At 41.7% G+C, this 26,749-nt stretch overlaps 1 protein-coding gene across 1 annotated transcript in view; it reads left to right on the forward strand.

Annotated features, from left to right (window-relative positions):
- Positions 1 to 25,845, forward strand: part of POLN (DNA polymerase nu) — a 329,088-nt gene extending 303,243 nt beyond the window's left edge. The window contains exons 21-23 of the mRNA XM_078148556.1: positions 2,225 to 2,292; positions 20,977 to 21,038; positions 24,436 to 25,845. Of these exons, the coding sequence (XP_078004682.1) occupies positions 2,225 to 2,292; positions 20,977 to 21,038; positions 24,436 to 24,546 (241 nt within the window). The 3' untranslated portion in view covers positions 24,547 to 25,845. The remainder of the gene's footprint in view (positions 1 to 2,224; positions 2,293 to 20,976; positions 21,039 to 24,435) is intronic.
- Positions 25,846 to 26,749: the final 904 nt, after the last annotated feature.

Genomic DNA, 26,749 nt, shown 5'->3' on the forward strand with positions numbered 1-26,749 from the left:
GTAGTCAGAGAAGGCTTCCCAGAAGACATGAGACATTTTCTGGGCCTTTTAAAGGACTTGGCCTGGCCAAAGGGAAGAAGAGGTCAGGGGAGCATCCTCCTAGGGCTGTCTTAAGGGATCTGTATATTCTTGAGCCACTTATTATCATGGTCATCATCAGGTAGGATTCTCAAGGCATCTGCATGTGTCAGCTCAGACTGCAGGGCCCTGCAAGGCATGTTTTGCCAACTGGATTCTCCATTTCTGCATGCTTATGTTACAACACCAGGTATAATCATTTTCTCAAGGAACCTTCACCACATCTTTAGGGTCAAGTGGGTACAAAATTTCATATAGATTAAAATAAGTTGCCCTGAAGAGATGGGAATACGATTAGCATAAAATCAGGAAATGTTCATCTCAAGTACTTATTCAGTGGAAAGAGATTTGGAATCAGGGGCCCTGAGTTTGAATCTTGGCTCTGCTACTTACTACCTATGTGACCTCTGGCATATCTGGCAGCTTTGCTAGACCTCAATTTTCTCATCTGTAAAATGAAGGAGTTGGATGAAGGTTCCTTCCAGCTCTAACCTTCTGAGATGCTTTGATAAGGACCTACCACATGTGGTGCCCAGTACACTAGCATAGCATGTTAGTTTTGTTTCCTCAAACACATGGTAAGCCTGCCAACAGCAGGGATCACGTGCAGACTTCTTTTGGATGCTTCCTTGGGTCAAAGACCTGAGTGCTTCATCAAACCGTAGACTGGGAGAGCTGGAAAGGCTCTTAGAGATTTAGTCCACTGTCATGAATTTACAGAATAGGATAGTGAAGCATTCGGGACACAAAGAGGAAACCACCACTGTACTAAGAACATTTACATAATGCTTGAAAGTTAGCAAAATATTGTATGGAAACCATCTCTTTGGATCCTCACAACAACCCTGTAAAGCAGGTAGGTAAGGAATGCAAGTATCATTATTCCCCCTTAACAGATGAGGCAGCTGGACTCAAAGTAGCTAAAAAGCCTCATGGCTACCAAGTCCCTGTCCTTGAAAAGTTTCTAATCTGATAGGGGGTGAGGAGAGGGCTGAAGCAGAGTTAACCAAATACATAAAGAACTAGAGTACAAACTACACCATGTGAAATCGATGGTCCAAACTATGTCATGAAGGAAACTGGAAAATTGGGAAAACAGAGATCAGGTAAGAAAGGTTTCATGTTAGCAGTGGAAAGAACAAACAAGGGAGAGCACTGATCTTGATGTCAGAAGAACTGGATTTCTAGTCCTAGCCCTGACACCTCCCAGCTGTGGGACCTTGGCAGGTCCTTTTCTCTCTCTCTCTCTCTCTCTCTCTCTCTCTCTCTCTCTCTCTCTCTCTGTGTGTGTGTGTCTCTTTCTCTCTCTGAGTCTCCATTAGTGCTGTATAAAGTGTGGATGACCTTTCTGATAAGACTGATGTATAAAACCTAAAATCCTACATAAATGAGTTACTATTATTATTAGTCCAATTCCAACATTTTGCTTCATAGCCAAAGAAATTTTAACAGAAATAATTTCTTGGAGAGCTAAGGATGAAGAGCCCTCAAGTGTTCAAATAATTGCCAGGAAATTAGAAATAGTTTGCCTCATTATCTTCCTCCACTATTTCCTGAATCCCTCTCTAATAAAGAAGTGGACTTTCTCCTCACCAGTGCAAATCACTCTACATGCACTCTCAATCCCATCCCACGTTCTGCAGTAGATTGCCTCCACTACCATCCCCATCTTCAGTCTCCCTATCTATTAACTGCTTCTCTGCTGCTTCCAAACATGCCTAGATCTTCTCCATCCATGAAATATGCCCACTTGATCTTACCATTCCCACTAGCTCCCATCCTATATCTCTCCTCCATATCCTGACTAAAGTCCTTGAGAAAGCTGTCCATAACTGAGGCTTCCACTGCTACCCTTCTAACTCTCTTCTAAGCCCTGTGCAGTCTATGGAGTAGTAGATAATACAGGGCTTAACTGGAGTCAGGAGGATCTGGGTTCAAATCTGTCCAACACTTAGTAGTTGTGTGACCCTGGACAAGTCATTTAATTCTTTTGGGCCTTAAACAAGTCCCTAAAATAGATCATTAAGTCAGTGTGATTGTGATCTGCTGTGGTGTAAGGTGCATAAATTACAGACTTTTCCCATTTACTTGCTAAGAGAATTTGGTGAATAAGACACTAAGCATATTTCTTCCTTCTTTTTTTTAGGTTGCTTGCCCAAATTCATGATGAACTATTGTTTGAAGTGGAGGACTCACAAATTCCTGAATTTGCAGGTGACCTTAAATGTTAACAGTAAAGCATAATGTAGCTATTTTTCTCTTTAAAAATATTTTATTTTTTCCCAACTGCATGTAAAAACAATTTTTAGCATTCATTTTTTAAATGCTAAGTTCCAAATTCTCTCCTTTATCATCCCCTCCCCTCTCCATGAAATGGAAAGCTTTTTTATTTATATTTATGTACATATTTATTATATATTATTTACATATTACATATTTATTTAAGTTACACATGTGTAATCATGTAAAACACATTTGCATATTCTTCATATTGTGAAAGAAAACAAAAAAAAACCCTAAGAAAGTGAAAAATGGTATGTTTTGATCTGCATTCAGACTCTTATCAGTTCTTTCTCTGGAGATGGAAAGCATTTTTCATCATGAGTCCTTTGGAATTATCTTGTGTTGTGTATTGCTGAGAATAGCTACATCATTCACAGTTGGCCATCACACAGTATTACTGTGTACAATGTTCTCCTGGTTCTGCTCGCTTCACTCTGCATCAGTTCATGTAAATCTTTCCAGGTTTTCCTGAAATCCACCTGCTCATCATTTCTTATAGCATAATAGTATTCCGTTATAATCATGTACCACAGCCTGTCATAGCTACTTCTCTTTTATGAAAAGGTTTAATATGACTTAAAAGTAAATAAAAAACCTTCAGTTGTGTAATACTAGAGCTAAAAGGAAACTTACAGTTCACCTAAGCCAACTTTTTTTTAATTTTACTAATGGGGAAATGAGTCTTAGAAAGGGAGTTCTCACAACAGAACCCCAAAGTCAGAGAATCAGAAAATGTTAGAGCTGGGTAAAACCTTTGAACAGATGATCTTAGAATAAAGCAGGGACCTCAGGGCCATCTAGTCCAACCCCTTTCATTTTACAGTGGAGGAAACTAAATGATTATGTCTAGGGCCACATAGAAAATCAGTAAGTGGCAGACCAGGTCTCCTAAGTCCTAAGTGAGTGCTCTTTGTCTGAATTTCTCAGTTATTATGGAACTTGGATAAGAGATCAGATCTAGCTCTCAACAAATTTGTGAAATCAGCTGAATTTCTCTTCAGTGCCTGCTTTCCATTCTTACCATATCTTGCCTCAGGCTTGCAGTCCAATTATCCCCATACTCCCACCTCTCCCAGGCTTGTAGTGATTAATGTAGTGTCTCCACAGGCTCATCATGTCTCAGCCCTGATAAACTAATGCCAAGAATGGTGTTAGTGATTGAATCTGTTCCCCTCTCCCCCCTCAGAAAAAAGAGGAGCCACAATGTTTAACTCCAAAGAAATAATCACTAAATGGAAAAATCTCATACATCAATGATAGGGGAAATATTTTAGGGAAGGGGAGCCTTCCTGACATTCCTTAATCATGCCACATAGTAGCTTCCTACTCCGCCTACCTATGAGACAGACCACATCTTACATTTAACCAAGAAAATCATTTAGTAGCTCCTCTAATGGAGTATTTATGGGCAAACAGGGTTAGCAGATATAGGATTAGAAGACCAACATGGAGGGCTTGGATCTATACCTACAAAAATGAAATCAGAGATTTTCCAAAATATCCAAGTTGTCATCTAAATCACAACCAGAAATAGCCTTTTTTTTTAACAATACAGTCAGTAACATGTCCCAGCATAAGACAAAAACATAACTACAGACAGAATGTCCCACATTGAGGTATGTCGAGTGGAGTTTAGTCATCTCTGTTGTATCTGTCCCCACAGATCTTCCCCTCCTAAGAAGAAATCACTCAGCACTTGGGAGACCAGGATTCTAGTTTCCCCCTTGACATTTCCTTGATGTGTCACCTTAGGGAAGGTGACATTGAGCCTCTATTTCCTCTTCTATAAAACGAAAATTAGATTGGAAGATCTCCAAAGGTCCCTTTCAAATTTAATAGTCTACAAATCTAAGTGATTTTCCTTTATGAAGCTGAGTTCTCTCAACTGTAAAGTGGGATAATAATAATACCTACATTACTTTTTCTCCCAGGGTTGTTGTGAGGAAAGCACTTTGCAGATATGAGAATGCTATCAAAATGTGAATTTTTGCTATTATAATGTGAATTGTAAAAATAACAGACCCTAAACCTGATGATGGAAGGTCAGAGGGCACATGAGCACACTGTCCTAAACATGGAGGGTGATGGGCTTAGAGTTGTATGTGCCCATTCTAACGTGGTGCAGTATTTAACGGTATTCTCTGGAGCCAATCACCAGGACTGAATCCCAGGAGTACCCATGTGGATGTTCCATTAGGTACCACTTTTCAGGAATGTGGTGGAGGGGTTTTTGTTCAGATAGAAGTTGAACTAGATGCTCTCTGATTCCAAATTGGAGAGAACTCTGACCTGGGAGCCCAGAAGGCCTAGGTTTGAACACCAGCTTTTACACTAATTTACTGTATAAACCCTGGGAAGCTCTTTCCATTCTCAGGTCTTCAGTTTCAGAAGAAATTGTCCATTGCAAGTATTGAACAAGAAAATTCTAACCTAAGTGCTCCTCATCTCACAGTTATCTTGTAGTCCTCCCATTCCCTCATAGCTCACAACCAAAAAGTCATCATGTCCTATTGATTCTATTGCCCAGTATCCCTGCATCTGATCTATCTTGTCTAGTCCTTCTGCCATCACCCTAGTTCAGGCCCTTATAACTTTCCCCTTGGGTTATTTTAACAGTTTTTAAATTTTGTAATTTAATTTTTACTCTCAGTCCCATATTCTCACTCTTCCTACACCCCCTCCTCTACCCATTGAGGAAGCAAGAAATATGATACCCATTCTACATATACAGTCATATAAACCATATTTGCACATTGGCTATGCTCCAAAAAAAGGAAAATAAATAAAAGGGAAAATATGCTTTAATCTGCCCTCTGAGTCTATCAGTTTTCTCTCTGAAGGCGGTTAGTCCTTTGGAATGTGGTTGGTCATTGTGTTGATCAGAGTTACTAAGTCTTTCACTGTGGATTATCTTCACAATATTGCTATTGCTGTGTAGATTTTTTTTCCTGGTTCTGCTTAATTAACTTTACACCAGTTCATAAAAATCTTCCCAGGTTTTTCTGAAACCATCCCCTTCATCGTTTCTTACAGCATAACAGTATTCTATCATATTTATGATAGTTTCTTAATTAGACTCCCTGACTCCAGTATTTTCCCTGTCTTCCAATCTATCCACAATACTGTTTCCAGATTGGTCTCCCTGGTGCACAGATGTGATCATACCACTTCATTTAAAGGAACACACTCCTAAGCCAGGAGGATGTACCACAAGGTGATGCTCCTTCCAGCATCTCATACATAAACTATACAGTAGGCAAGCTGGACTACTCACCGTCTCCCAAACAGGGTTCACATCTTCCTGCCTTAGCATCTTTGCTTCCTGCAACATTTCACCTCTGTATGGTACAGCAGAGTGAAAAAGAAGACTGGATTTGGAACCAAAAGCCCCAGTTCTAAGTTCCATGTCAACTATTTAAATGACTGGGTGACCTGGGGCAAATTGTTTAACCTCTCAAGGACTCATCTAATAATAACTAATACCCAGCATTTATAAAGTGCTTTTAAGGTTTGTATAGTGCTTTACAAATGTTATCTCTTTAGCCTCACAACCTTCTAGGTACTATTAATATTATTCCCATTTTACAGGTGAGAAAACTGAGGCAAACAGGGTTAAGTGTTGCCAAGGGTCACACGACTAGTAACTGTCTAAGGCTGGATTTGAACTCAGGAAGAAGAGTCTTCCTGACTTCAGGCAGGGTGCTCTATCCGCTGCACCACCTAGCTGCCTCATATTCTTCATCTATTAAATGAGAAGGTTGGATTCAGTGATCTTTAAGGTCCCTCCTAGTGCTAGCACCTATGATTCTAAATACTATCTCTTCTGTGAAATTTTTCCTAATCCTTACAGCTGGAAGTGATTTTTCCTTATTAGATCATCATTATATTTTTCTCATGTACATACTTGCTCATATATTATATATTATATATATATATATACATATATAGTTACTGCATATGTATTATTTGCATAAACTATATTCCTGTTCTTTCTCATTATGGTATAATATCCATTGTGTCAAGGACTATGTCTGTATCCATCACATCTTGTCCAGCACCAAACAAAGGGCCTTGCATGTAGTAGGTTCTGAAAAAAAATGTATATCGAATTAATAAATGAATGAATGAAGCAAAGAATGAACAAATGCAACATTCTGACTCACTGTGAGTCTTTCCACCTAATTAAGAGGTCATAGGGTCACAAATTCCTTTGGAGGCTGACCTTACCTTCTAAGTGCAGCGCCTCCCATACTTAGGGAGTTTGACCCTTGCACAGAAGATATATTTCCCTGAACCATCCAGCAGGCACCAGCTTCAGATATTACGCATACTTGGCCCAAATCTAACTAGTGTAAAACCTGTATCTGCCCTAAACTGGTATCATTTTTTAGCATATACTGATATATTTTTCTTCTTTACAAACAGTCTCCTAGTATAGCCTATATTTGTGGCAGCCTATATCTGAGCCAGCATAATCTGTAATAGGGCAAAATGGTTGGTCCCAGAAATCCCCCATCACCTGAGCATGAGCACGGTAGAACAGGCTGTCCTCTGTTTGTATTCTTGGAGAGAACCTCAGGGTGGACCATTCTGGAGCAAGCTAGCCGCCAGCCCATTGCAAACATTGCTACTTCATCTGGAAGCTGTGCCTGCCTCTAGTATCCATTTCTGTGACCCTGAAAGGCCTTTCCTTCCGCAGGCCGTGATGTTATCTCCCAAGGAACTAAGCCCGTATTTATAAACCAGAAGTGAGCAGGCAGTCAAACGCTACCCTTCACTGGCTCATGAAGAATTTCTCCTGAGCATTCAGGGCAGCTGCTTTGTTTTGTTTTGTTTTGTTCTCAGTAGCTTAAACCCCAGAAATACAAATGAAATTACCCTCTTTCCTACATGGTCATTACCCACAACCTAATTTACTTTATCAGTCTCGTTTCAATGCTGCTGTGATAGTGAGAACATTAACTCCCCACCTATTCAAAATCCAAAACCTGGGCTTGGTTCTAATGCCCTGTAGAACTAGTTGATTGAAGCCATCCATGCATTTGTGTATAGAATGAGACAGTCCATCGCAAGGAGCCAAGCCTGGTTTCACTTAGGAGGGAAATGTGCCACAGTTTAGTCCAGTTGATTTTTATATGGACCTTATAAAGACTTAGCTGATAGCTGCCACCCCAGCAGGGCTGCTCTGAGCCAAAGGCCAGAGCCTGGCACAGTTCCTTGGGCCCATTTGGAGGTCCAGTCATAAAAGGCGAATGTAGCAGAGCTGGAAGAGGCCTTAGAGCATAGAAACTCAGAGCTGGAAGGAACCTTGTACCGCGAATGTGGACCTAGAAGGGGCCTTAGATCACAAACCACCAGAGCTGGGAGGGGCCTTAGAAATCACCTCATCTAATTACTTGATTTTACAGATGAAAAGACAGGTGATGACAGAGCCCATTCTCCTGACTCTTATCCCAAATAGATTTCAGTTATCCTTAGGTATAAAGGCAACCTTGAGGCAGAGGGAATTATGATCACTTTAGAGATGAGCAAGCTAAGGCACAGGAGCCCACCTTTCTAACATACTTGGCATTACAAGTGGACCATGGCCATAGCCACTGCTGTGTCCACTGGGCCTCCCCTCCTTGTGTATTGGCTGAACCTCAGTGGGATGGAGGGCAGATCTAAGTACCCTTCCTGAGTTTTAGTGTCCTCCCATGTAAAATGGGGGAGAGAGCAGAAAGAGGCTGAACTAAATGTTCTCTAAATCCTCTGAACCCTAAGAATATTGAAATTACAGAACCTCAGAGGATATTTGGTCCAGCCCATACCTAAAAGAGAGTATCCTCTACAATAGCAGCTCTCAGAGTCCCCAAGACTTTCGTGGGGGGGGGGTATCAAGGTCACAACTATCTCCATATATTATTTATTAAAATGCTGTGCCCTTTTCCAACCATGAAATATCTGTGCTAGTTCAGATTTTCTTCATGTATTTTAACCAAAAATACACATCACAACAGATTGAATGCAAAAGGAGATAGGAGAATACAGCTGTCTTCTGTTAAGCCAGATATTAAAGAGATTTGCAAAAATAAGTAAAACATTGGCTAAAATGATTGAAGGGGAAAGCAACAAATGTTAGAGGGGATGTGGAAAAATTAGGACACTAATTCACTGTTGGTAGAACTGTGAACTACTCCAAGTGTTTTGGAGAGCAATGTGGAATTATGCACAAAGAGTTATTAAACTGCCTATACACTTTGACCCAGTGATACCATTACTAGGACTGTTGTGAAAGATGATTAGGGAAAAAGGAAATGAGCCTATATATTCGAAAATATTTATAACAGCTCTCTTTGGGTGGCAAAGAACTGAAAATTGTAGGGATGCCCATCAACTGGGGAATGGCTGAACAAGTTGTGATATATGATCATGTTATATGAAATGATGAGCTTGATGATCTTAGAAAAACGTGGATAGACTTGTATGAAATAATGAAGAGCAAAATAAACAGAACCAAGAGAATGTTGTACGCAGTAGGAGCAATATTGTTTTAAGAAAAATTTTGAGTAACTAAGTCATTTAGACTATTATAAATATTCAAATTAACTACAAAGGACCTATGAAGGAAGACTCTACATCCAGAGGAAGAATTGATAAATAGAAGTATATGTATAGAATGATTTTAATATGTAATATATTTGTGTCTAATGGTGGCCATCTACATTCAAATCTAGGGTGGGGGAGGAGAAAAAAGGGGAAAAAGTTACATGATAACTTCATTTTACATATATATATATGTATATGGTATAACAAGTTGTACATGATAGATTTGTAGTTTCACATGCAATCAACTTTTTTCTATTTTATTATGTTATAGAAATGTTTTTTAGTTCTTAAGTTCAGAATAAAAATAAAGTAATTTTATTTTAAAAATAAGTAAAACAATGCCTATCTTCTCACTCATTTTTTTGTTTTGAAAAATATGGTCATTTTTCATAAGTAATGTTACTTATGTTAATATATAATGGATTTTTATTATTATTTTAATGAATTAATAAATAATTTTAAATTGTATCCACTTCAATTTCTAATGCAGTAAATATCAATAGATATAATCCACCTAAACAACAGGTCTTTGGAGTCCTCAGTAATTTTTAAGAGTATAAAGAGATCCTGAAACCAAAAAGTGGCTATCCTATCTCAACTTCAGGCTCTCCTGTGATGGGGAGCTTATTCCTCTTCTGGACAGCTCTGATTGTTAGCAAGTATTTCCTTATGTAGCAGTAAAAGTCTGTCTCTTTGCAGCTTCCACTCACCACTCCTAAGTCTGCCTTCTGTGGCCAAACAAAACAAGTCTAACCCCACTTCCCTGTATCTGCCCTTCACATACTTGAAAACAGTGATCATGTCCCCCATAAGACTTGTTTTCTCCAGACTAAACATCTCCTCTTCCTCCCCATGATCCTCCTACGTCAGAGTTTACCATCCACCACCTCCTCCTCTCATCCCCAGGCTTCGTGCTTAGTGCAGCCAACAGAGAAACACTGCCAAGACAAGAAGAGGTTAGGGGCAGTGGGAGGGGGGAACCTTGTCAAATCACAGGCCTAACACTGTGAAATTCTGTACCAGCACTCCCAAAGAGCTTCTAAAATAAAGCAATCTTTACAAATTATTTCAGTGATGCTTTTAAAAACCATCACTGTCAATTTCCACCGATGTCCTCACTGCTGTAGAACCCTCCCCTATAACCAAAAACAAAAAACAAAAAAATAGACAGCCAAGCAAAGAAGCAGTGTGGGAATGCGGATGCGGATTAGGCACCAGCTTGGGAGTGAGAAGATCTACATTCAAATCCTCTTTCAAATGCTTATCAGCTATGTGATATGTGATTTATATTAGAGGGCCCCATCCAGATGGAAATTGAAGACTGTGATTCTCTGACCATGTCTGTTCATGCCGTCCTCATTCCTCAGTGGAAAGACCAATGGTTCTGAAGTTAGAGGACTCAAGTGACCTTGTGCAAGTCATTTAATCTCCTTGAGCCATCGTTTCTTCACTGGTAAAATGAGGGATTGGGCCATATGGCCTCTGAGCTTCCTTCCTTCCTGATCCTATTATCTCTCCACTGACATGGAAGGAGGCAGGCATACTTCACCATCAGTTCTCTGAAGCCACTTCAATGATCAGAGTCCTAGTCTTTTAAAAATATATATATATTGACATCTTCGGTTTTTATGTCACTATCATTTGCTTATATTCCTCACTTTCCTCTAGCCCACTAGCTATCCCTGCTAAGAAAAAATGAAAAACAGGAAAAAAAGAGCAGTTTAGCAAAACTAACTGACACATTAAGTCTGACAGCATATGCAATGAAACAAATCCTAGTCTCCCGCTTCTGCAAAAGAAGGGAATAAGTTGCATTTTCTCATCTCTTCTCTTGGGCTCAACTTGGTTATTACAATTACAGTGGTCAGCTTCTTTGTTTTTCTTTCCATTTACATTGTAGTAGGCATTGTGTCCAGTGCTTATACTGATTCTTCTTACTTTGCTGAGCATTAGTTCGTATAAGTCTTCCCCAAATTTCTCTGAATTCTTAGTATTTGTTATTTCTCATGGCACAATAATATTCTATTATATCCACATTATATAGTTTGTTCAGCCATTTCCTACTTGTTATTGCAGTCACATTCTTTCCACTGCAACCACAAAAAAATACTGCTGTAAATCTTGTTGCATATTTGGGACCTTTTTCTCTGTCTTTGACCTCCTTGGAATATATGTCTAATAATAGTATCCCTTGGTCAAAGGATATGAGCAGTTTAGCTACTTTTTTTTAGTATAATTCCAAACTGTTTTGTAGAATGGTTAGACCAATTCACAGCTTGGACTATTGACCAAATTTGACTTTTATCATTTCTGCTAATCAAAAGGGTATGAGGGGGCAGCTAGGTGGCACAGTGGATAGAGTACCGGTCCTGGAGTCAGGAGGAGCTGAGTTCAAATCCTGCCTCAGATACATAACATTTACTAGCTGTGTGACCCTGGGCAAATCACTTAACCCCATTGCCTAGCCAAAAAAAAAAAAAAAGGTATGAGGTGAAAACTCACAGTTGTTTTAATTTGTTTCTTGTATTAGTAGTAATTTGGACCATTCTTTCATAAGGCTCTAGATAGCTTAGAGCTCTTTTTTAAAAAGACTACCTGTTCATATTTTTTGGCCACTTATATATTGGGGAACAACTGTTGGTTATATGTTTGCATTGGTTACCTGTATATTTGGATATCAGACCTTTATCGGACATATTCACTGCAATAATTTTTCTAATTAATTGTTTCTCTTCAAACTCTAGCAACATCAGTTTTGTTCATACAAATGCTTTTCAATTTGATGTCATCAAAGTTGTCTATTTTACCTTCTGTATTCACCTAGTTCCCTTTTTTAATTAAGAATTATTTCCCCTTTCCATAGTTGTGAAAGTCAACTCCTTTCATTCTCTCCTAATTTGGGGGGAAGGTGAGGTGTCATATGTAGATTCTTTCACTTGGCGCTGTATTTTCTGTATTCAGAAGTTCTGATACCTTTTTTTGTATTATTTCCTACATTATGGCTTCAGGATTTTTTTTAATCAGTCATGTTCTGGGAAACCTGTAATCTTTAAATTGTTTCTATACATTGTCTTCAAGATCAATGGCTTTTGCTTATATAGAGATCATGTGTTCTTTTAATTTGATTGTCTTTTGATTATCCTTCACTTTAGTATATTTGTATTCCAGATGTGTTGTTCTCTCTCTCTCCTTTGGAGAAATTTGTTTTTATGGATTCAAAGTTTTCTCTGCTAATTATTTATGTTGTGCAGACCATAAATCCATTTGTTTCCTTATAACCCCTCTCAAGATGTTTATTTCTCTTTTAAACCTCTGGAATATACTGCTGTGGTTCCATGCTCTCCTGAAATCTCATAGGGTTCTGTGTTTCATCAAATGTTGGTTCAGTTTCCTTTGTCTTAAAATATTTATTTAGAAGGGTTTGTGATCTTTCAAATGTTTTAGTACTCACCCTCCATTTCAGTTTTTGTATCTTCTCTGTTGATTTATCTATTTTTACTCCAGATTTTTAATTAATTTTTTTCCTCTTGAAATCCTTGGTTTTAGCTTTTTTTCCCTTATATTCCTCTGTCACTCACTTTCTGATTCCTGTCTTTGATAAAGGGTGTTTTTCTGCAGCTAGACCTTCCACATTGGGAAATTTACTTTTCAACAACCTTTATTCCTACCCCAAGTGGCTTCTGGGGGTCCAAGACCAGCCCTGGCTATAATCCAACCCCTTTTCTTCAGACTAGGACAGCTCCCTGCCCCACTTCTCTCCATTCTTTGATTCTCTGTCTGGGTGGAATTAGCCATTACCACTTTTTGCGGGGCTGGGGAAGGAGAGAGTGGGTGTTACAGGCATTTTCTTCTGCCTTGAGGTTCCCCAAGTTAGGGGCTGCCCCAGACGGAAGGCAGCATAGCTCCTCACTCTTTGTCCTAACATCTCCCCTCCTCCTAATGTGACTGTGCTGCTTATTAGAACAGGATGATGGAGAAAGGGCAGGGAGGAGGCTCACCATCAGAGTCTCTGCAGTACCAGGGAATTTCCCAAGTACAAACTCATGAGTCTATTTATGTGCTTTGCAAGAATGTGAAAAATGGTAAGGGAAGAGGCTGAATAAGTACCTCAGATGCTGTCCCTCCTCAGCTGTGCTTCTTAGATTCCCTCACTTACTTTAAGGCCCTATACCCTGCCCCGCCCCCACCCCCACCATTGCTGGTGACATTCTTCTGAGATTACCCTTCCTTTATACTGTATGTATCTTGTACATACCTAGTTGTTTGCAGTCTTTCTCTGCCATTGGAATGTGAGCCCCTTGCAGTCAGGGACCATGCTTTTGCCTTTCTTTGTATCCCCAGCACTTAGCATAGTGCTTGGCTAGGCACAAAGTAAGCATTTAAGTACTTGTTTTACTTTTCAACATTAAAAAAATTTCCCAGACTCCACATATTAATAGTTGTACCATTAGTACCATTATTACTGATTAAGGTAATACATTATAAAAAAAAAGTCATTATGACTTCATTAACACTTTCTAACAAAGCTATATTTTATTCATTACAATAGCATCTGCATACATTTAAAATATTGATATATATATATATATACATATGTGTGTACAAGACATACTATTTATTCAATCTATAAGGATTTTTAGGCCCCTTATAATAACTCAGTGGTCCCCCTGGGGCACATTTCCTTGCTTAATAAATGTTAATTGAATTAAAATCCAACACTAACATGCCATATTCTATGATCCCTTCCATCCCTAAAATTTTCTGACTTCTATTAATAATAGGAGTTTGGGTGAAGGGGATTTAGGGACTGGGATAATATTAAAGTATGAGATCCATTCAGGGGATGGCAGGCCTGGCAGCACCCCCCAAGTGTGCAGCATGAGGGCACAGGGTTCCTTAAAGGGCAGCATTCCAGCCTTTAAGACCTTTGGGCAAAACATAAAAGAGATCTCCAGCTATTTGCCAGTTCCTGTTTTGTGACTGATTTGGAGTCTTAATATTATATAATCAATTATTTTCTTTTAAAATCTCTGATTTTAAAAGATTTGCAGCATTAACACAAATGATATTATTATGCCAGTGACATTACTGGCTCCAAAATGCTTGGAAATGCTTCACCAGTAAAGTGGAAAGAGCTCTAGTATTCAATGACTTCCTGTTGCCTCTAGAATCAAATAGAATCTTCTCTGCCCAGCTTGTAAAGGCCTTCACAACCTGGCCTCAACCTCTCTTTCCAGCCTCACTGTACATCACTCCCCATCATGCATTTTGTGATCCAGCCAAAGTGGCCTTGCTGTTCTTCCAAAAAGATGAAATTCTCCGTCTCCCATCTCTATGCTTTTTATTGGCTGTCTCATGTCTGGAATGAACTCTCCCTTTCTGCCTTGTGTCTCTCTCTTCTTCTAAGATACAGCTCAAGCACCACCTTCTATATAAAGCGTTTCCTCATCTCTCCCAACTGCTAGTTCTCTCCTTTACGTACTACTTTATACTGATTTTTATTTATTCTCTTCATATTCATTCTGAATATACTTACGTATTCCTCATTGTCTCCCCCATTTGAAGGTGAACTTTTGAGTAAACGTTTCTTTCTGCAGAGCCACCAGTGATCTCCTTATTGCCACATCTAATGGCCTTTTCTCAGTCCTCATCCCTCTCTACAAGCTTGGACACTGTTGATCACTCTCTTCTCCTTAATACTGTACTCTCTTCTCTCTTGATTTTTGTGACCTTGCTTTCACTCCTCCAACCCATCTTGACTGATCCTTCTCATTCTCCTTTGCTGGGTTTTCTTCTGTCTCACATCCACTAACTCTGGGTGTCCCCCAAGATTCTTCCACCTGGGTCAAATATAAAGTCATCTCTGGCACTTAATAACCTTCACAACCAGACCCCTCCCTACCTCTCCATCATTTTTACACTTTATTCCCCTCCATGCTCCCTAAGGTCCAGCAGCACTGGCCTTCTGACTTTGCTCAGGACTCTTTGTCTCCCATCTCCATTACTTTTTCACTGGCTATCTTCCCCATTTCTGGGGATTCTGGGGATTCATCATCTCTACCTCCTGGCTTCTCTGGCTTCCTTCAAATCTTAGCTAAAATCTCACCCTTTTTAATTAATTAATTTATTATTGTTTTTCAACATTCACTTCCATAAGCTTTTGAGTTTTACATTTTCTCCCCCTCTCTTCCCTCCCCCCTCTCCAAATGGCATGCAATCTGATATGGGCTCTGCATATACATTCTTATTAAACATATTTTCACATTAGTCAAGAAGAATTAGAACAAATGGGAGGAACCACGAGAAAGAATAAACAAAGCAAACAAAAAAAAATGCAAATAGTATGCTTCCATCTGCATTTAGACTCCATAGTTCTTTCTCTGGATGTGGATAGCATAAAATCCCACCTTTTATGAGAAACCTTTCTTGGTTGCCTTCAATGCTAATACCTTCCTCTGAGATTACCTCCAATTTTACATACATACACACATATATATGTGTATGTATATATATTCATATACACACAGAGACATATATATATATATATACATGTATATATATGCATATATGTGTATATATTTTGTTTACACGTAGTTGTTTGCATTTTGTCTCTCATCTTAGAATGTGAGCTCCTTGAGAGTGGAGATTGTTTTTGCCTTTCTTTTTTATCCCCAGTGATTAGCACAGTGCCAGTCACATAGCAGGTAATTAATGAGTACTTGATTGATTGATTATCTCAGACACAGAAGATGCAATTTACTCACCAACCATGTGAATTTGGACGAGTGTCTTAACCATTCTGAGGTTCAGTGTCTTTATATGTGAAGTGAAGATAGTATTGCCCTCTTCACAGGACTATTTTGAGAAAAGCATTTCAAGCGAAAGGACTGCTGGGCCTGAAATCAGAAGACCTTGGGTCAGATGCTGGCATGATATTTACTAGCTCTGAGACAGAGGTCAAGTAACTTCAATTATTGGAGGCTCAGTTTCTTCATCTGTAAAATGAGATGATAATATCTGCCAGTGTCTGCCTCATAGGACTTTTGTGAAGAAGGCACCAAGTCTGAAGCTTAAAGCTCTGTGGAAATGTGAATTGTTGTTGTTGTTGTTTGTTGTGAGGATCAGACGAGGTCATGTATTTAAACTTGCTTTGTTCATCATGGTGAAGTGGATAAAGAGTTGGGCTCAGAGCCAGAAAGCCCTTGGAATCATTTCCCCTCAGACACCTACTAGATGGATGAACTTGGGCAGGTCATTTAATTTCTCAGTGCTCCATAGTGTAGGCAACTCAGACCTGAAGTTTCAGAGAAGGTGCTGACCTGCATCCTCAGGAGTTTCCTCATCTGAGTTTCCTTTGCCAATAAAATCCCAGGTCCAGTCTCTATCCCTGATCATTTTAAATCACTATATAAAATGTTATCATCATGCAAGTAAAATCCCCCACAGGGCGAGACTAACACGTCTCATCTGTGTCCAGCAAGTGATTCCAAGAAACACATTCGCTGCCCCAAACACCCTTGTGCTTTCTTCCCTCCCCATCTTTGTCATGATAAGTCCTTGGATCAGAGAATGTCAGTTACTTTACAGGAGAGAGACGCTCTCAGAGGGTTCCAGTCTCTTTTTGTTTGTTGTCCTCATGATTTTCTCTTTAAATCTTCTTGAGGCAACATGGCTTTATTGGATCCCTTGCCAATGTTTTTGTGGACTTGTTTTCCTCCCACAAACTCTTCACAATTTTATGAAGCAATACTTACTCATAATCTTCTTTTATCCTTCACAAGATTTTGCAAGCAAATTTATGTTCAAAACCAGGGTTACACTTGACACTGCATTTCTCCACTTAACAAGGAGATAGTGTTTGCTGCCTGAGGTTTCAGTCTTCGCATTGTGGCAACCTCTGCATCTGTTCATTTTCTATAGGAAATCATGATAATCCATGTCATCAATTTCCTATTTTCCAGTGTATGTAGTTTAAAAAAAGAAAAAGTCAGATCTGTGCTGTTGCAATTGCATACCATATCTTCTGATCCTTATCATTTCCTTTAGTTTTGATTTTAATCTTTGCTCTAACAAGTTGATGATATAATTGCACACAGCTAATTCTGAAATAGCCCCCACATTTGTAACCAATGGCTTCCTGTCAAGATATGGTCAGTTTCACTGTGCTATTGTTTGGTGTTGGTCCAGCACCTTCCAACTTTCTTCTTGAAGGAAGTATTTATGATATATACACACACAAAGCTTCTAAGTAGTCTGCAAAGTTTTGGCCTCTTTTGATTTCTTAATCCTGAACCAGATTTTCTAATACACTTTTTCATCATCTTCCATTAGGTCCACCTTTGCATTGAAGTCATTGAGAATTAAAATATACATTGACTTAGTTTGAAAAATCTTATCAAGTTTTTTCATAGAATTTCTCTACCACCTCATCCTCTGCAACTGATATTGATGGATAAACTGCAATTATCTTTATGGTAAACTTTTTACTTATGTTCATATGACTACAAATCAAGATGACCAGAGGTCCCTTGAAATTATGTTTCTTGTCTTTAGTCACACTGACACCAACACTCCAAACTCCTTTATTTGTTTCTCCAAGAAAAATCTAAGAAATTAAAGCTATCTATAGTTATGTGAAAAAAAAGTTCTAAATCACTATTGATTATAGAAATGCAAATTAAAACAACTCTGAGGTCCCACCTCACACCTATCAGATTGGTTAATATGACAGAAAAGGAAAATGATAAATGTTGGAGAGGATGTGGGAAAATTGGAACACTAATGCATTGTTAGTGGAATTGTGAACTTGATCCAACCATTCTGGAGAGCAATTTGGAACTATGCCCAAAGGGCTATAAAAATGGGCATACCCTTTGATCCAGCAATAGCACTACTAGGACTGTATCCCAAAGAGATCATAAAAAAGGAAAAAGGACTCACATGTACAAAAATATTTATAGCAGCTCTTTTTGTGGTGGCAAAGAATTAGAAATTATGGGGTTGCCCATCAGTTTGAGAATGGCTAAACAAGTTGTGGTATATGAATATAATGGAATACTATTGTGCTATAAGAAATGATGAGCAAGTAGACTTCAGAAAGGCCTGGAAAGACTTGTATGGTCTGATGCTGAGTGAAGTGAGCAGAACCAGGAGAACATTGTTCATAGTAACAGCAACATTGTGCGATGATCGACTATAATAGACATAGCTCTTCTCAGCAATACCATGATCTAAGACAATTCCAAAAGGCTCGTGATGAAAAATGCTATCCATATCCAGAGAAGGAACTATGGAGTCTGAATGCAGATCAAAGCATACTATTTTCACTTGTTTTTTGTTTTTTCTTTCTTGTGTTTTTTCCCTTTTGTTCTAATTCTTCTTTCACAACATTAGTAATGTGGAACTATGTTTAATATGACTGTATATGTATGACCTATATCAGATTGCTTGCTCTCTTGGGGGGGAGGAAGGAGAGAGGAAAAGGAGAAGTAGAGAGGGAGAAAAATTTGGAGCTAAATCTTACAAAAATGAATGGTGAAAACTATCTTTACATGTAATTAGATAAAAATAAAATACTATTAAGTACAAACCAAAACAAATACCTAAGAGCCATCCTTTCATATATCTGCAACTTCCTTAATGTCTTCTGGTTCATTTATAGCAAGAATGTCTGTGTTGATATGGTTCAGCTCCTCTGGCACAGAGTCCATTCGTTGGTCAAGGAGAGAAAACCAGCAGTTAAATTAACACTTATTAAAAACTGTAGTGTGATTCTTAACCCTTTCTGGTCCCTTTTCTGCCCCTTTGCCAAAGCAAAAACTAGCCACACGGGAGAAATAGAGGTGGTGAAAAGAGAACCGGGATTTGGGGTTATAGGGCCTGGGTTTGAATCCTAGCCGGGCTACTTACTCCCTGTGTGAAACCTTGTAGAAAATTCTTTACCTCTGTTGTTTCAATTTCAATTCTGTATTGTACCTTCCAGTTCCAAATCTATCTCTCTCTGTTACATGGATTTCCATGGCCAAAGAATTCATCCCCTGATGTCCATCCTACTGGTGATAGGGTTCTGTGTACAAAACCAAGCTGATCCTCAGACAGGTGATTCAAACTTTCAATGGCAGAAGCTTTCCATGTGGGAAGAACCAGCCAGGGCTATATCACTATTGGTATGGCCTTTAAGAATCCAGCATCACCTTCATTCCAGTCTAAGGCATCAGATTAGAATAGTGTGTGTGTGTGTGTGTGTGTATGCAAACAAAAGCCCACCTACATTCCCTAAATACCTACCAAATATCTACCATGGCAACCAAAGTGATCCATGAGGTCAAAATGGTCTGTGTGCTTGACTCTACCCTCCATCTCCTGCTAGGTTCAGATCACTTCCTTTTCACTTGCTAACCTAGATCTGGGTTCTCCCCCCATCTATACGCCCCAGGCTGAGAATGTGATTGCACAGAATCACAGAACCTAGGAGTTGAAAAGGACCCCCAGAGACCATCTAGTCCAAAAGGTACCTAAAGAAGAATTCCCTCCATGATGTAATAAAAGTGTCTCTCAACCTTCGCTTAAAGACCTCCAGGGAAACCCCCACCTGAGGGAAAGAATTCTACTTCTGGAGAGGAAGTTCTTTCTTACCTCAAGCCTACATTTGTTTCTGTAATTGCCATGCATCCCTCTTGGTTTTGCTGTCTGAGGCCAAGCAGAACAAATCTAATCCCTCTTCCTCAGGTTAAACATCTCTAGCTTCACCAGTTGAGCCTTTCATGGCACACCCTCTAGGCCCCTAGTACCAGGACGACCTCCTGGTGTAGTGGTATAGCATCAACAGAAACACCAACAATAACTATAGCAAGCTTACATTTCTGTAGAGTTTACAGTTTATCAGGTGCTTCCCTCAAAACAGCCTTGTAGGGGCAGCTAGGTGGTGCAGTGGATAGAGTACTGGCCCTGGAGTCAGGAAGACCCGAGTTCAAATCCAGCCTCAGACACTTGACACTTACTATCTGTGTGACTCTGGGCAAGTTAGTTAACCCCAGTTGCACACACACACACACACACACACACACAGAAACAACCTTGTGAGAGTAGGAATACTCACTTTATTGTGTGCCTACTTTATAGATTAGAAAACTGAGGTTCAGAATGGTGAAGTAACTGCATCATATTTAAAGAACCAAGGCTCAAACCCAAGACTCAAGCTCTTCTCATTCATTCCTTCAGCAAACATTTATTAAGCACCTACTATGTACAGGGCCCTATGTTCAATTGGGGAGATAAGATGTTTGATAAGACCCAGTGCCTACTATTACAGAGCTTGCAGTATAGACAGAGGACAGGGCATTCACACCAATACCTGTGATCAATCTAGTGATACATGATAAGTGCATCAGAGCTGCAAAACAAAGAGCTTGGCAAGGCCCACAGTTCCATACATCCACTACAACAAAAAAAACTTGAAAGTCTCACAGAGTAAGTTACAATAGGATCTCACATGTACCTCAATTTTTCACTGGAAGCCAGGGTGAAAAGAGGACTCCTTCTATATAAATGCATTTTATAGGCAATTTTTCAGGAATTTAATTCAGTTCAATGCTCATTCATTAAGCACTAGCTGTGCAGCAGGCATTGTAGTAAGTGAAGGTGAAGTTATCCCCGCCCTCCAGGCTAGCAAACCCAGAATGATGTCGGGAGGCTGAGAACTGGGAGGGCTGAGGAGAGGCCTCCAGTAGGGAGTGGCGCCTCAGCTGAGCCTTGAAGGAAGCTAAAAGCCCTACAAGGCAGAGGGGAGGGAGGGCAGGGATCACAGGCAGGAGCCAGACGGGGGAAGGCTCTGACGCCTGATGGAGGAGATTCGAATCTGAAGACTTTGGAGTAGGGAAGCAATGACGGAATGCAGGTATCCGGCAAAGGAAAGTACTTCCAGACCAGCAATGGAAGCCAAAGCATGGTTTTTGTATTCGCCGTCATACAAAACGTCCAGGCACCTTGGGAGCAACCTCACGTCTTTGTTTTCTGTCTTGATCACAGCACTTGTCAAAGAGACCATGGAGTCACTGCAGAGCATCCAGGCCAAAGGACTGTATCTGAAGGTAGGAGATTCAGGCCGACGAGTGCAGGGAATGTGCACAGGGGCTAAACTCATCAGGGACTGACCCTCTTGGGGCCTACTGCCATGCAGAGGCTGTTGTCAGTTTGGGTATGGAGGAAACCAGCAGTGTCCAGTCATGACAACAGAGCCGAGATACACTTGGGAGGATTTTCTTATTCTTTTTGATTCATCCCCTCCAAGAAACTTGGGAACAAAAGTGTATGTGCTTCCCCTAATACACTAAGAACAAATCCTCTACCTTGCAGACACACAGTTCCTGGTATTCCCAAAGATATTTTTATTGAAGCAAATGCTTTAATGAATGACCCTTTGTCCCAAAGATTCCCTAATACAAATCCCTGTGGTTGCTCACAGTCCAAATATGAGCATTTCATTGGCAGAGGCCTGCAACAAGCGCTCTCTGCCAGTCACAGGTGCGAATAGGGCCAGTCGTCTTCCCTCTCCACCATCCTGCCATGTCTCACATGTCCTCATCTCCACATCTTACAGAGTTTCCCAAGCGAAGCAAGCTTGAGTTGCTACAGTTGTCCCATTGTTAGGTGCCATCTCCCTCTTTTGAGATGAGGACAAGACTTCTAGAGTTGCCCTCAACCCCCCATGTGCCATCACTTCCCAGCAATTTTCCATTTTTCTTTTTCCAACCAGCCCCACACTCCTTCATGCCTGTTTTCAAACAGGAATCCGTTTTTGTACCAAGTCACTCAAATGAGAGGAGGGGAGAAGGGAAAAGATTCCAACCCCCTGGGTAGGTAATTCTCAATTGCCAGTGGGGACCAGGAGAAATCCAGGTAAAGGAGGTTCCCCGGGACTTTAAAAATCTCATTGTGACCTTTTGCTTCAACCTCATTAACCAGCCACGTGAGCATTAGAGCTGCCAGCGGAGTTTTTAAAGTTGACCAATTTGCAGTTCACTTGTTTTCTCTGCCTTTCCTGGCCCACCTCCCACTGGGCAATTTGCAAGTACAAAACATTTCATTTACATTGTCTCCTTTGATCCTTACAATAATTCTAAGATAGATAGAACAAGTATTACTATTCCCATTTTATAGGTAAAGACAGTGAGGCTCAGAGAGGTAAGTTGACTTGCCTACCCTTAAAGATCACTTAGCTTGGAGTCAGAAGGTCTGGGTTGAAATACCAGGTGGACTCCTGATCAGATTGTGACCTTGGCAGTCAAATGATCTCTCTAGACTTCAATTTCCCCTCTATGAAAATAAAGGGATCAGGTCTAAGGTCCCATTCAACTCTAAATTCTAGAGTCCTCACAACACCCCCCAATGAAATAGGTCAGGTCAGTATTACTGTCTCCATTTCACAAGAGAAGGAAAATGAGGCCCAAGATCGCAATGTAAGTGGCAAAGCCAAGACTCAAACCCAGCTCTTTCGCCCTTCCACTCTACTGTGCTACCTTCCATGTTGCCTTCTTGGGTTGCCTGAAAAAACATCCCCAGGCCTGTTCCCACACACACCTTGGTGTGGATTTCAGCTCCCTGGTTCATTCCTTGACTTCTCAGCATTGTCGCCTGGAGTGGGCGCTCTAAGGAACGTCCTTCCTTGGGAAAGAAGCACTTTTGTCATCTAGCTTCTTCCCTAAAATGGCAAGACTCACACTCCTGAGGTGACTGTTAATCTGGGGAAAAGTCCTTCGTCTCAGTGAAGGCTAAAGAAACCTTTTAAGTTAGTATCCACATAAGTATCCACTGCCAAAGGCTGCAGCCAATACTAACCTTGTCTCTGCTGAGCCCTTCTGCAGTATGTGATGGCACACAGGGTTTGGGGTCAGAAGACCTGAGGTCAGATTTTAATTCTGCTTCTTATTTCCCATGTTACCATGAGCAAGTCATTTAACCACTCTGGACCTCAGTTTCTGCATTTGTAAAATCAGGGATGTTAACCAGATTATATCTAAGGAATCTTTTAGCTCTAAAGCCTACAAAACAATTGAGCCTTATTAGATAGCAAGGAAATCACAGTTCTAGGACACCTCCCTCTTACTACCACCACAGACAAGTATATACCACACGTATATTTAGTCTATAGTAGTAGTTGTAGTAGTAATTGCTTAGCACCATGTTCACCTTCAGCTGAAATTAAAGGCTCAGCTTGGAAGCAATAAATTGTCTCCCATTTGAATCTCCAGTGATGAAAGGTGAAGAGATAGTGGTAAGATTGCTACACCAAGAGGCCCGGAGGACTCCTTGAGGGCTCCTCTACTTAGTGAAATACATACAGGTAGAACCAGGGAAACCAGGCACAGCAGGCCTTCAGTCTGGAACTCTCCAAGGGACCTGAGCTGAGTGTGCTCCAATGGACAGAGCCCTCCATGTCAAGGGAGGAGAGCCAAGTTTAAAGTGCCTCTGACGTTTTCTGACTAAGGTGTGACCCTGAGCAGGTCATTTCCCCTCTGGGGGCTTGAGTTTCCTCATCTGTAAATAAGACTAGATGGTCTCTGAAGGCCCTTCCAGCTTTAAATCCTACAATTGCTTATCCTGGCTATTCCCTGTAGGGGAGAGTGCTCTTCCAGGCTGCCTGGGTTTGAGAGCTGGCTGTGCCATTGACTGTCAGAACAAGTGAGCCTCTTTCCGGCAATCCACTTGTTCATCTGCAATGTGGAGATCGTAATACCTGCCTTGCCTGCTCTCTTGAGCTGTAACACGGTGCCTTGTCCCTACTATATGCATAAATGTTTAATTCCAAAAAACTACTCAGATGTGGAGCTGTGCTGGGGAGGAGCCTGGTAAAAGCCTTCCACTATACCTCAGTGTCTCCTTAATGAAGTGTTAAGTTCCTTTGGCAGTTGGGTGCTCCTTGTTTTTAACGCCTTGTCAAGGACCAGAAGAACCTAGCATTCTCTCGGGCTATAGCCTTGGAGATCATCTTGTCCCGCTGTCTCATTTTACAGTTGAGGAGCTTGGGCCGAAGTGACTGGTCCAAGGTCACACAGGTGGCAGGTAGTAGATCGAGGTAGTTAAACCTGGGTCATCTGACCCCGAATGAACGCCGTGTTTGTCCACTGTAATGTCCGCCTCTCTCACCAGTCCAAAGGCCCCACATGACTGACATCATTTAGGAACGTTTGTGAGGATAATGCGACGGTGCGTGTAAAGCACCATAGAAATGCCGGGTCTTGAAGAAGCTCTTGGGGCTTCGGCCCCGGCTATCCAGTCTTAGTGGCCTGGAGGAAGTCGCTAGACCTCCGAGCCTCTGTTGGCCTTCGGGCACTCGTGAGACTCGTTATTATTAAGGACATTCATAGCCGGAACCCGTGTGGCCACGGGGACTCGCTCCACTTCCCCGGCCCCCCCCCAGCCAGAGCTCAGCCACCAGTGGCGCCCCAGTCCCGGTCCCGCATCCACCTGGTGCCATCTCTCTCGCAGGTTCCCCTGAAAGTGAGCCTCGCCACGGGCCGGTCGTGGGGCTGCCTGAGCCCCTTCCCGGAGGTGGCGCCCGGTGCTGCCCAGCACAGCCCGGCCGGCCTCGGTCACTAGGTCAACAGCGGCCCCCGTGGAGCCCCAGCAGCACCTCGAGCTCTGCGGGTGCATTTCTCGGCTTCATTATGTCTGTAGCCCCAGGCAACCGCAGCGGCCTGAGACTGGTTTGTACCAGCGCATTGTCCTGCGCTGGCCGGGGTAGCCGGCGGGGAGCGACTTTTGTTCCTGGCCACACCGCGCAGCCGAGAGGTGGAGCCAGCTGCCCTCCACCTTTGATGGTCAGCCTCCTGCCTCCTAGACGTGCCTCATCACCCCCCAGGCACTCGCGTGAACATCCCAGGGGTGACCGTGGCCGGCTCACGTAACCTCTGGCAGCATCAATTTCCTGGTCCAAAAGATGGGGACGATAATCCCTGCACCACCTCCCTCACCGGGTTGCTGGGAGGAAAGAGCTTTGCAAACCTTAAAAGGGAGTGAGTCTCCTTTATTCTAGAATGGTTTCAGTTTGGTATGAGGGTGGATGCAGAGCTGCTCGGCCATTGTCCCTCAAATGTCCCTGAGCGCTCGGCCTCGAGGATCGGTCGGTCAGCAGACATGCAGCAAACATGGTGCTGGTTTGCTGAAGCGATCACCCTCCTCTCCCTCCCCCTCTCCTGGAGGAAATCCCCACACCTTCCCGGCAAAATTCTCTTGGCTCCGTAAAGCCACTGGATCGTCGATTATAGTGACTGGCATTTTCATAGCACTCTGGGTTTGCAAAGCATTTGCCGCATCTCTCTAGATCTTAACTGCCCTGTGAGGCGGGCCCTGCGGATATTCTTATCTCCATTTGTCAAATGAGGAAACTGAGGCTGAAAGAGGTTAAGCGGCTTGCCCACAGGGGTCCAGATCTTTCCCCACCCCATTTTCAGCACTACGTACAGTGTACCAACCATATTAAGTGAGGGTGGGTGACAATCTCCCTTTGAGCATAACAGAGACAACCATTGGAAAAACTCAGTGTGTGCAGCTGTGTGTACCCCGGGCGTCTGCCAACAGTTTCCAGGGCAAAACTGCCCTGCTTGGGTTTCAAACCACGGCGCCACAGAGGAGTCTGGGGGCGGAATGTTTGGCTTTCATTTGACTTTTGTGTTTTGCTGAGTGTGTGTTCATAGGTGTATCCTTGGCCTTGTTTTTTTGCTCCCTTTTTTCCTGTGAACCAGAGAACCTGTTTACCCTCAGCAGTGTGAGCCTCACGTGGGCTTCTCCTGCCCAGATTTCCCTTCATCCTTCCCTAGCCTGCCTTGGGGGCCATACCCCAGCTTGTTTGTTCACCAGCCCCCATCTTCACCCCACTCTGTTCTTTGTGACAAATAAAAAAAGGGATAAACCCTTTGGAGTGAACACTTGTTTCTTGAGGAGTGTTTATTTTTAGTTGGTCTTTTTAGTGTGGCATCTCCCTCGACCCCATGCAATGGATAGTGGCAACTTGTCTGTAACTTACAGCCACCGAGATTGCTTCCAGCTCTCAAAATCTAAGAGTCTGACTCTGTTTCCAATACACTGTGCTGTATTGCCAGTAAATTAAAGGTGTAAAGTCAAGATTCAAACTCAGATCTCTAGAGTGAGGCATTCCTGCATTTTAGGAGCTCCACATTATGGGCAAAAGTCCATATGCTTTAACAAGCACCTACTGTGTGCCAAGAATCTGGGTTGAGACTTAGGAAAGAGACTTGAAGCACTGGCTGTGTGGCCTGGGGCAAGTCACTTCTCAGTGTCCTTGGCAACTTTCTGATATCCTAGGATGGCAATTTCCATTGGAGGATTGATGAAATAAAAATGATTGGACCAAAAAGAAAATAATAAACCATGGGTACATCCCTGCTCTTCACGTGTCTCAGTTTTATTGTCTGTAAAATGAGGGAGTTAAACTCCATCATCTCTAAGAATCCTCCCAACCCAAATAGTCTGTGACCCAATTTTTCCATCCTCAGGAAATGGAATCTGGCTCGCCCCCCTGGTTCCGTCTCTTTCATCACGAGCTGTGTGTACTGAGGTGCTGTTCCTGTGCACATGACCTCTGTCTCTCATCGCTGAGCCTCTGTGTGGGCTGTCCCCCCAGGTCCTCTCCCTTAGCTCCTTCCAGACCTCTAGCTCCCTACAAGGCCCAGCCCAGGCGCCACCCCTTCCTTGTCACTGCCCATGCTCCCCCAATCAATTTGTATTTATTTTGTCTGGGCCCTATATTTCCTTATTCATTATATCCCAACTCCTTGAAGGT

The sequence above is a fragment of the Phascolarctos cinereus genome, unplaced genomic scaffold (assembly GCF_003287225.1).
Source record: "Phascolarctos cinereus isolate Bilbo 61053 unplaced genomic scaffold, phaCin_HiC Scaffold_9;HRSCAF=440, whole genome shotgun sequence".
Classification (NCBI taxonomy): domain Eukaryota; kingdom Metazoa; phylum Chordata; class Mammalia; order Diprotodontia; family Phascolarctidae; genus Phascolarctos; species Phascolarctos cinereus.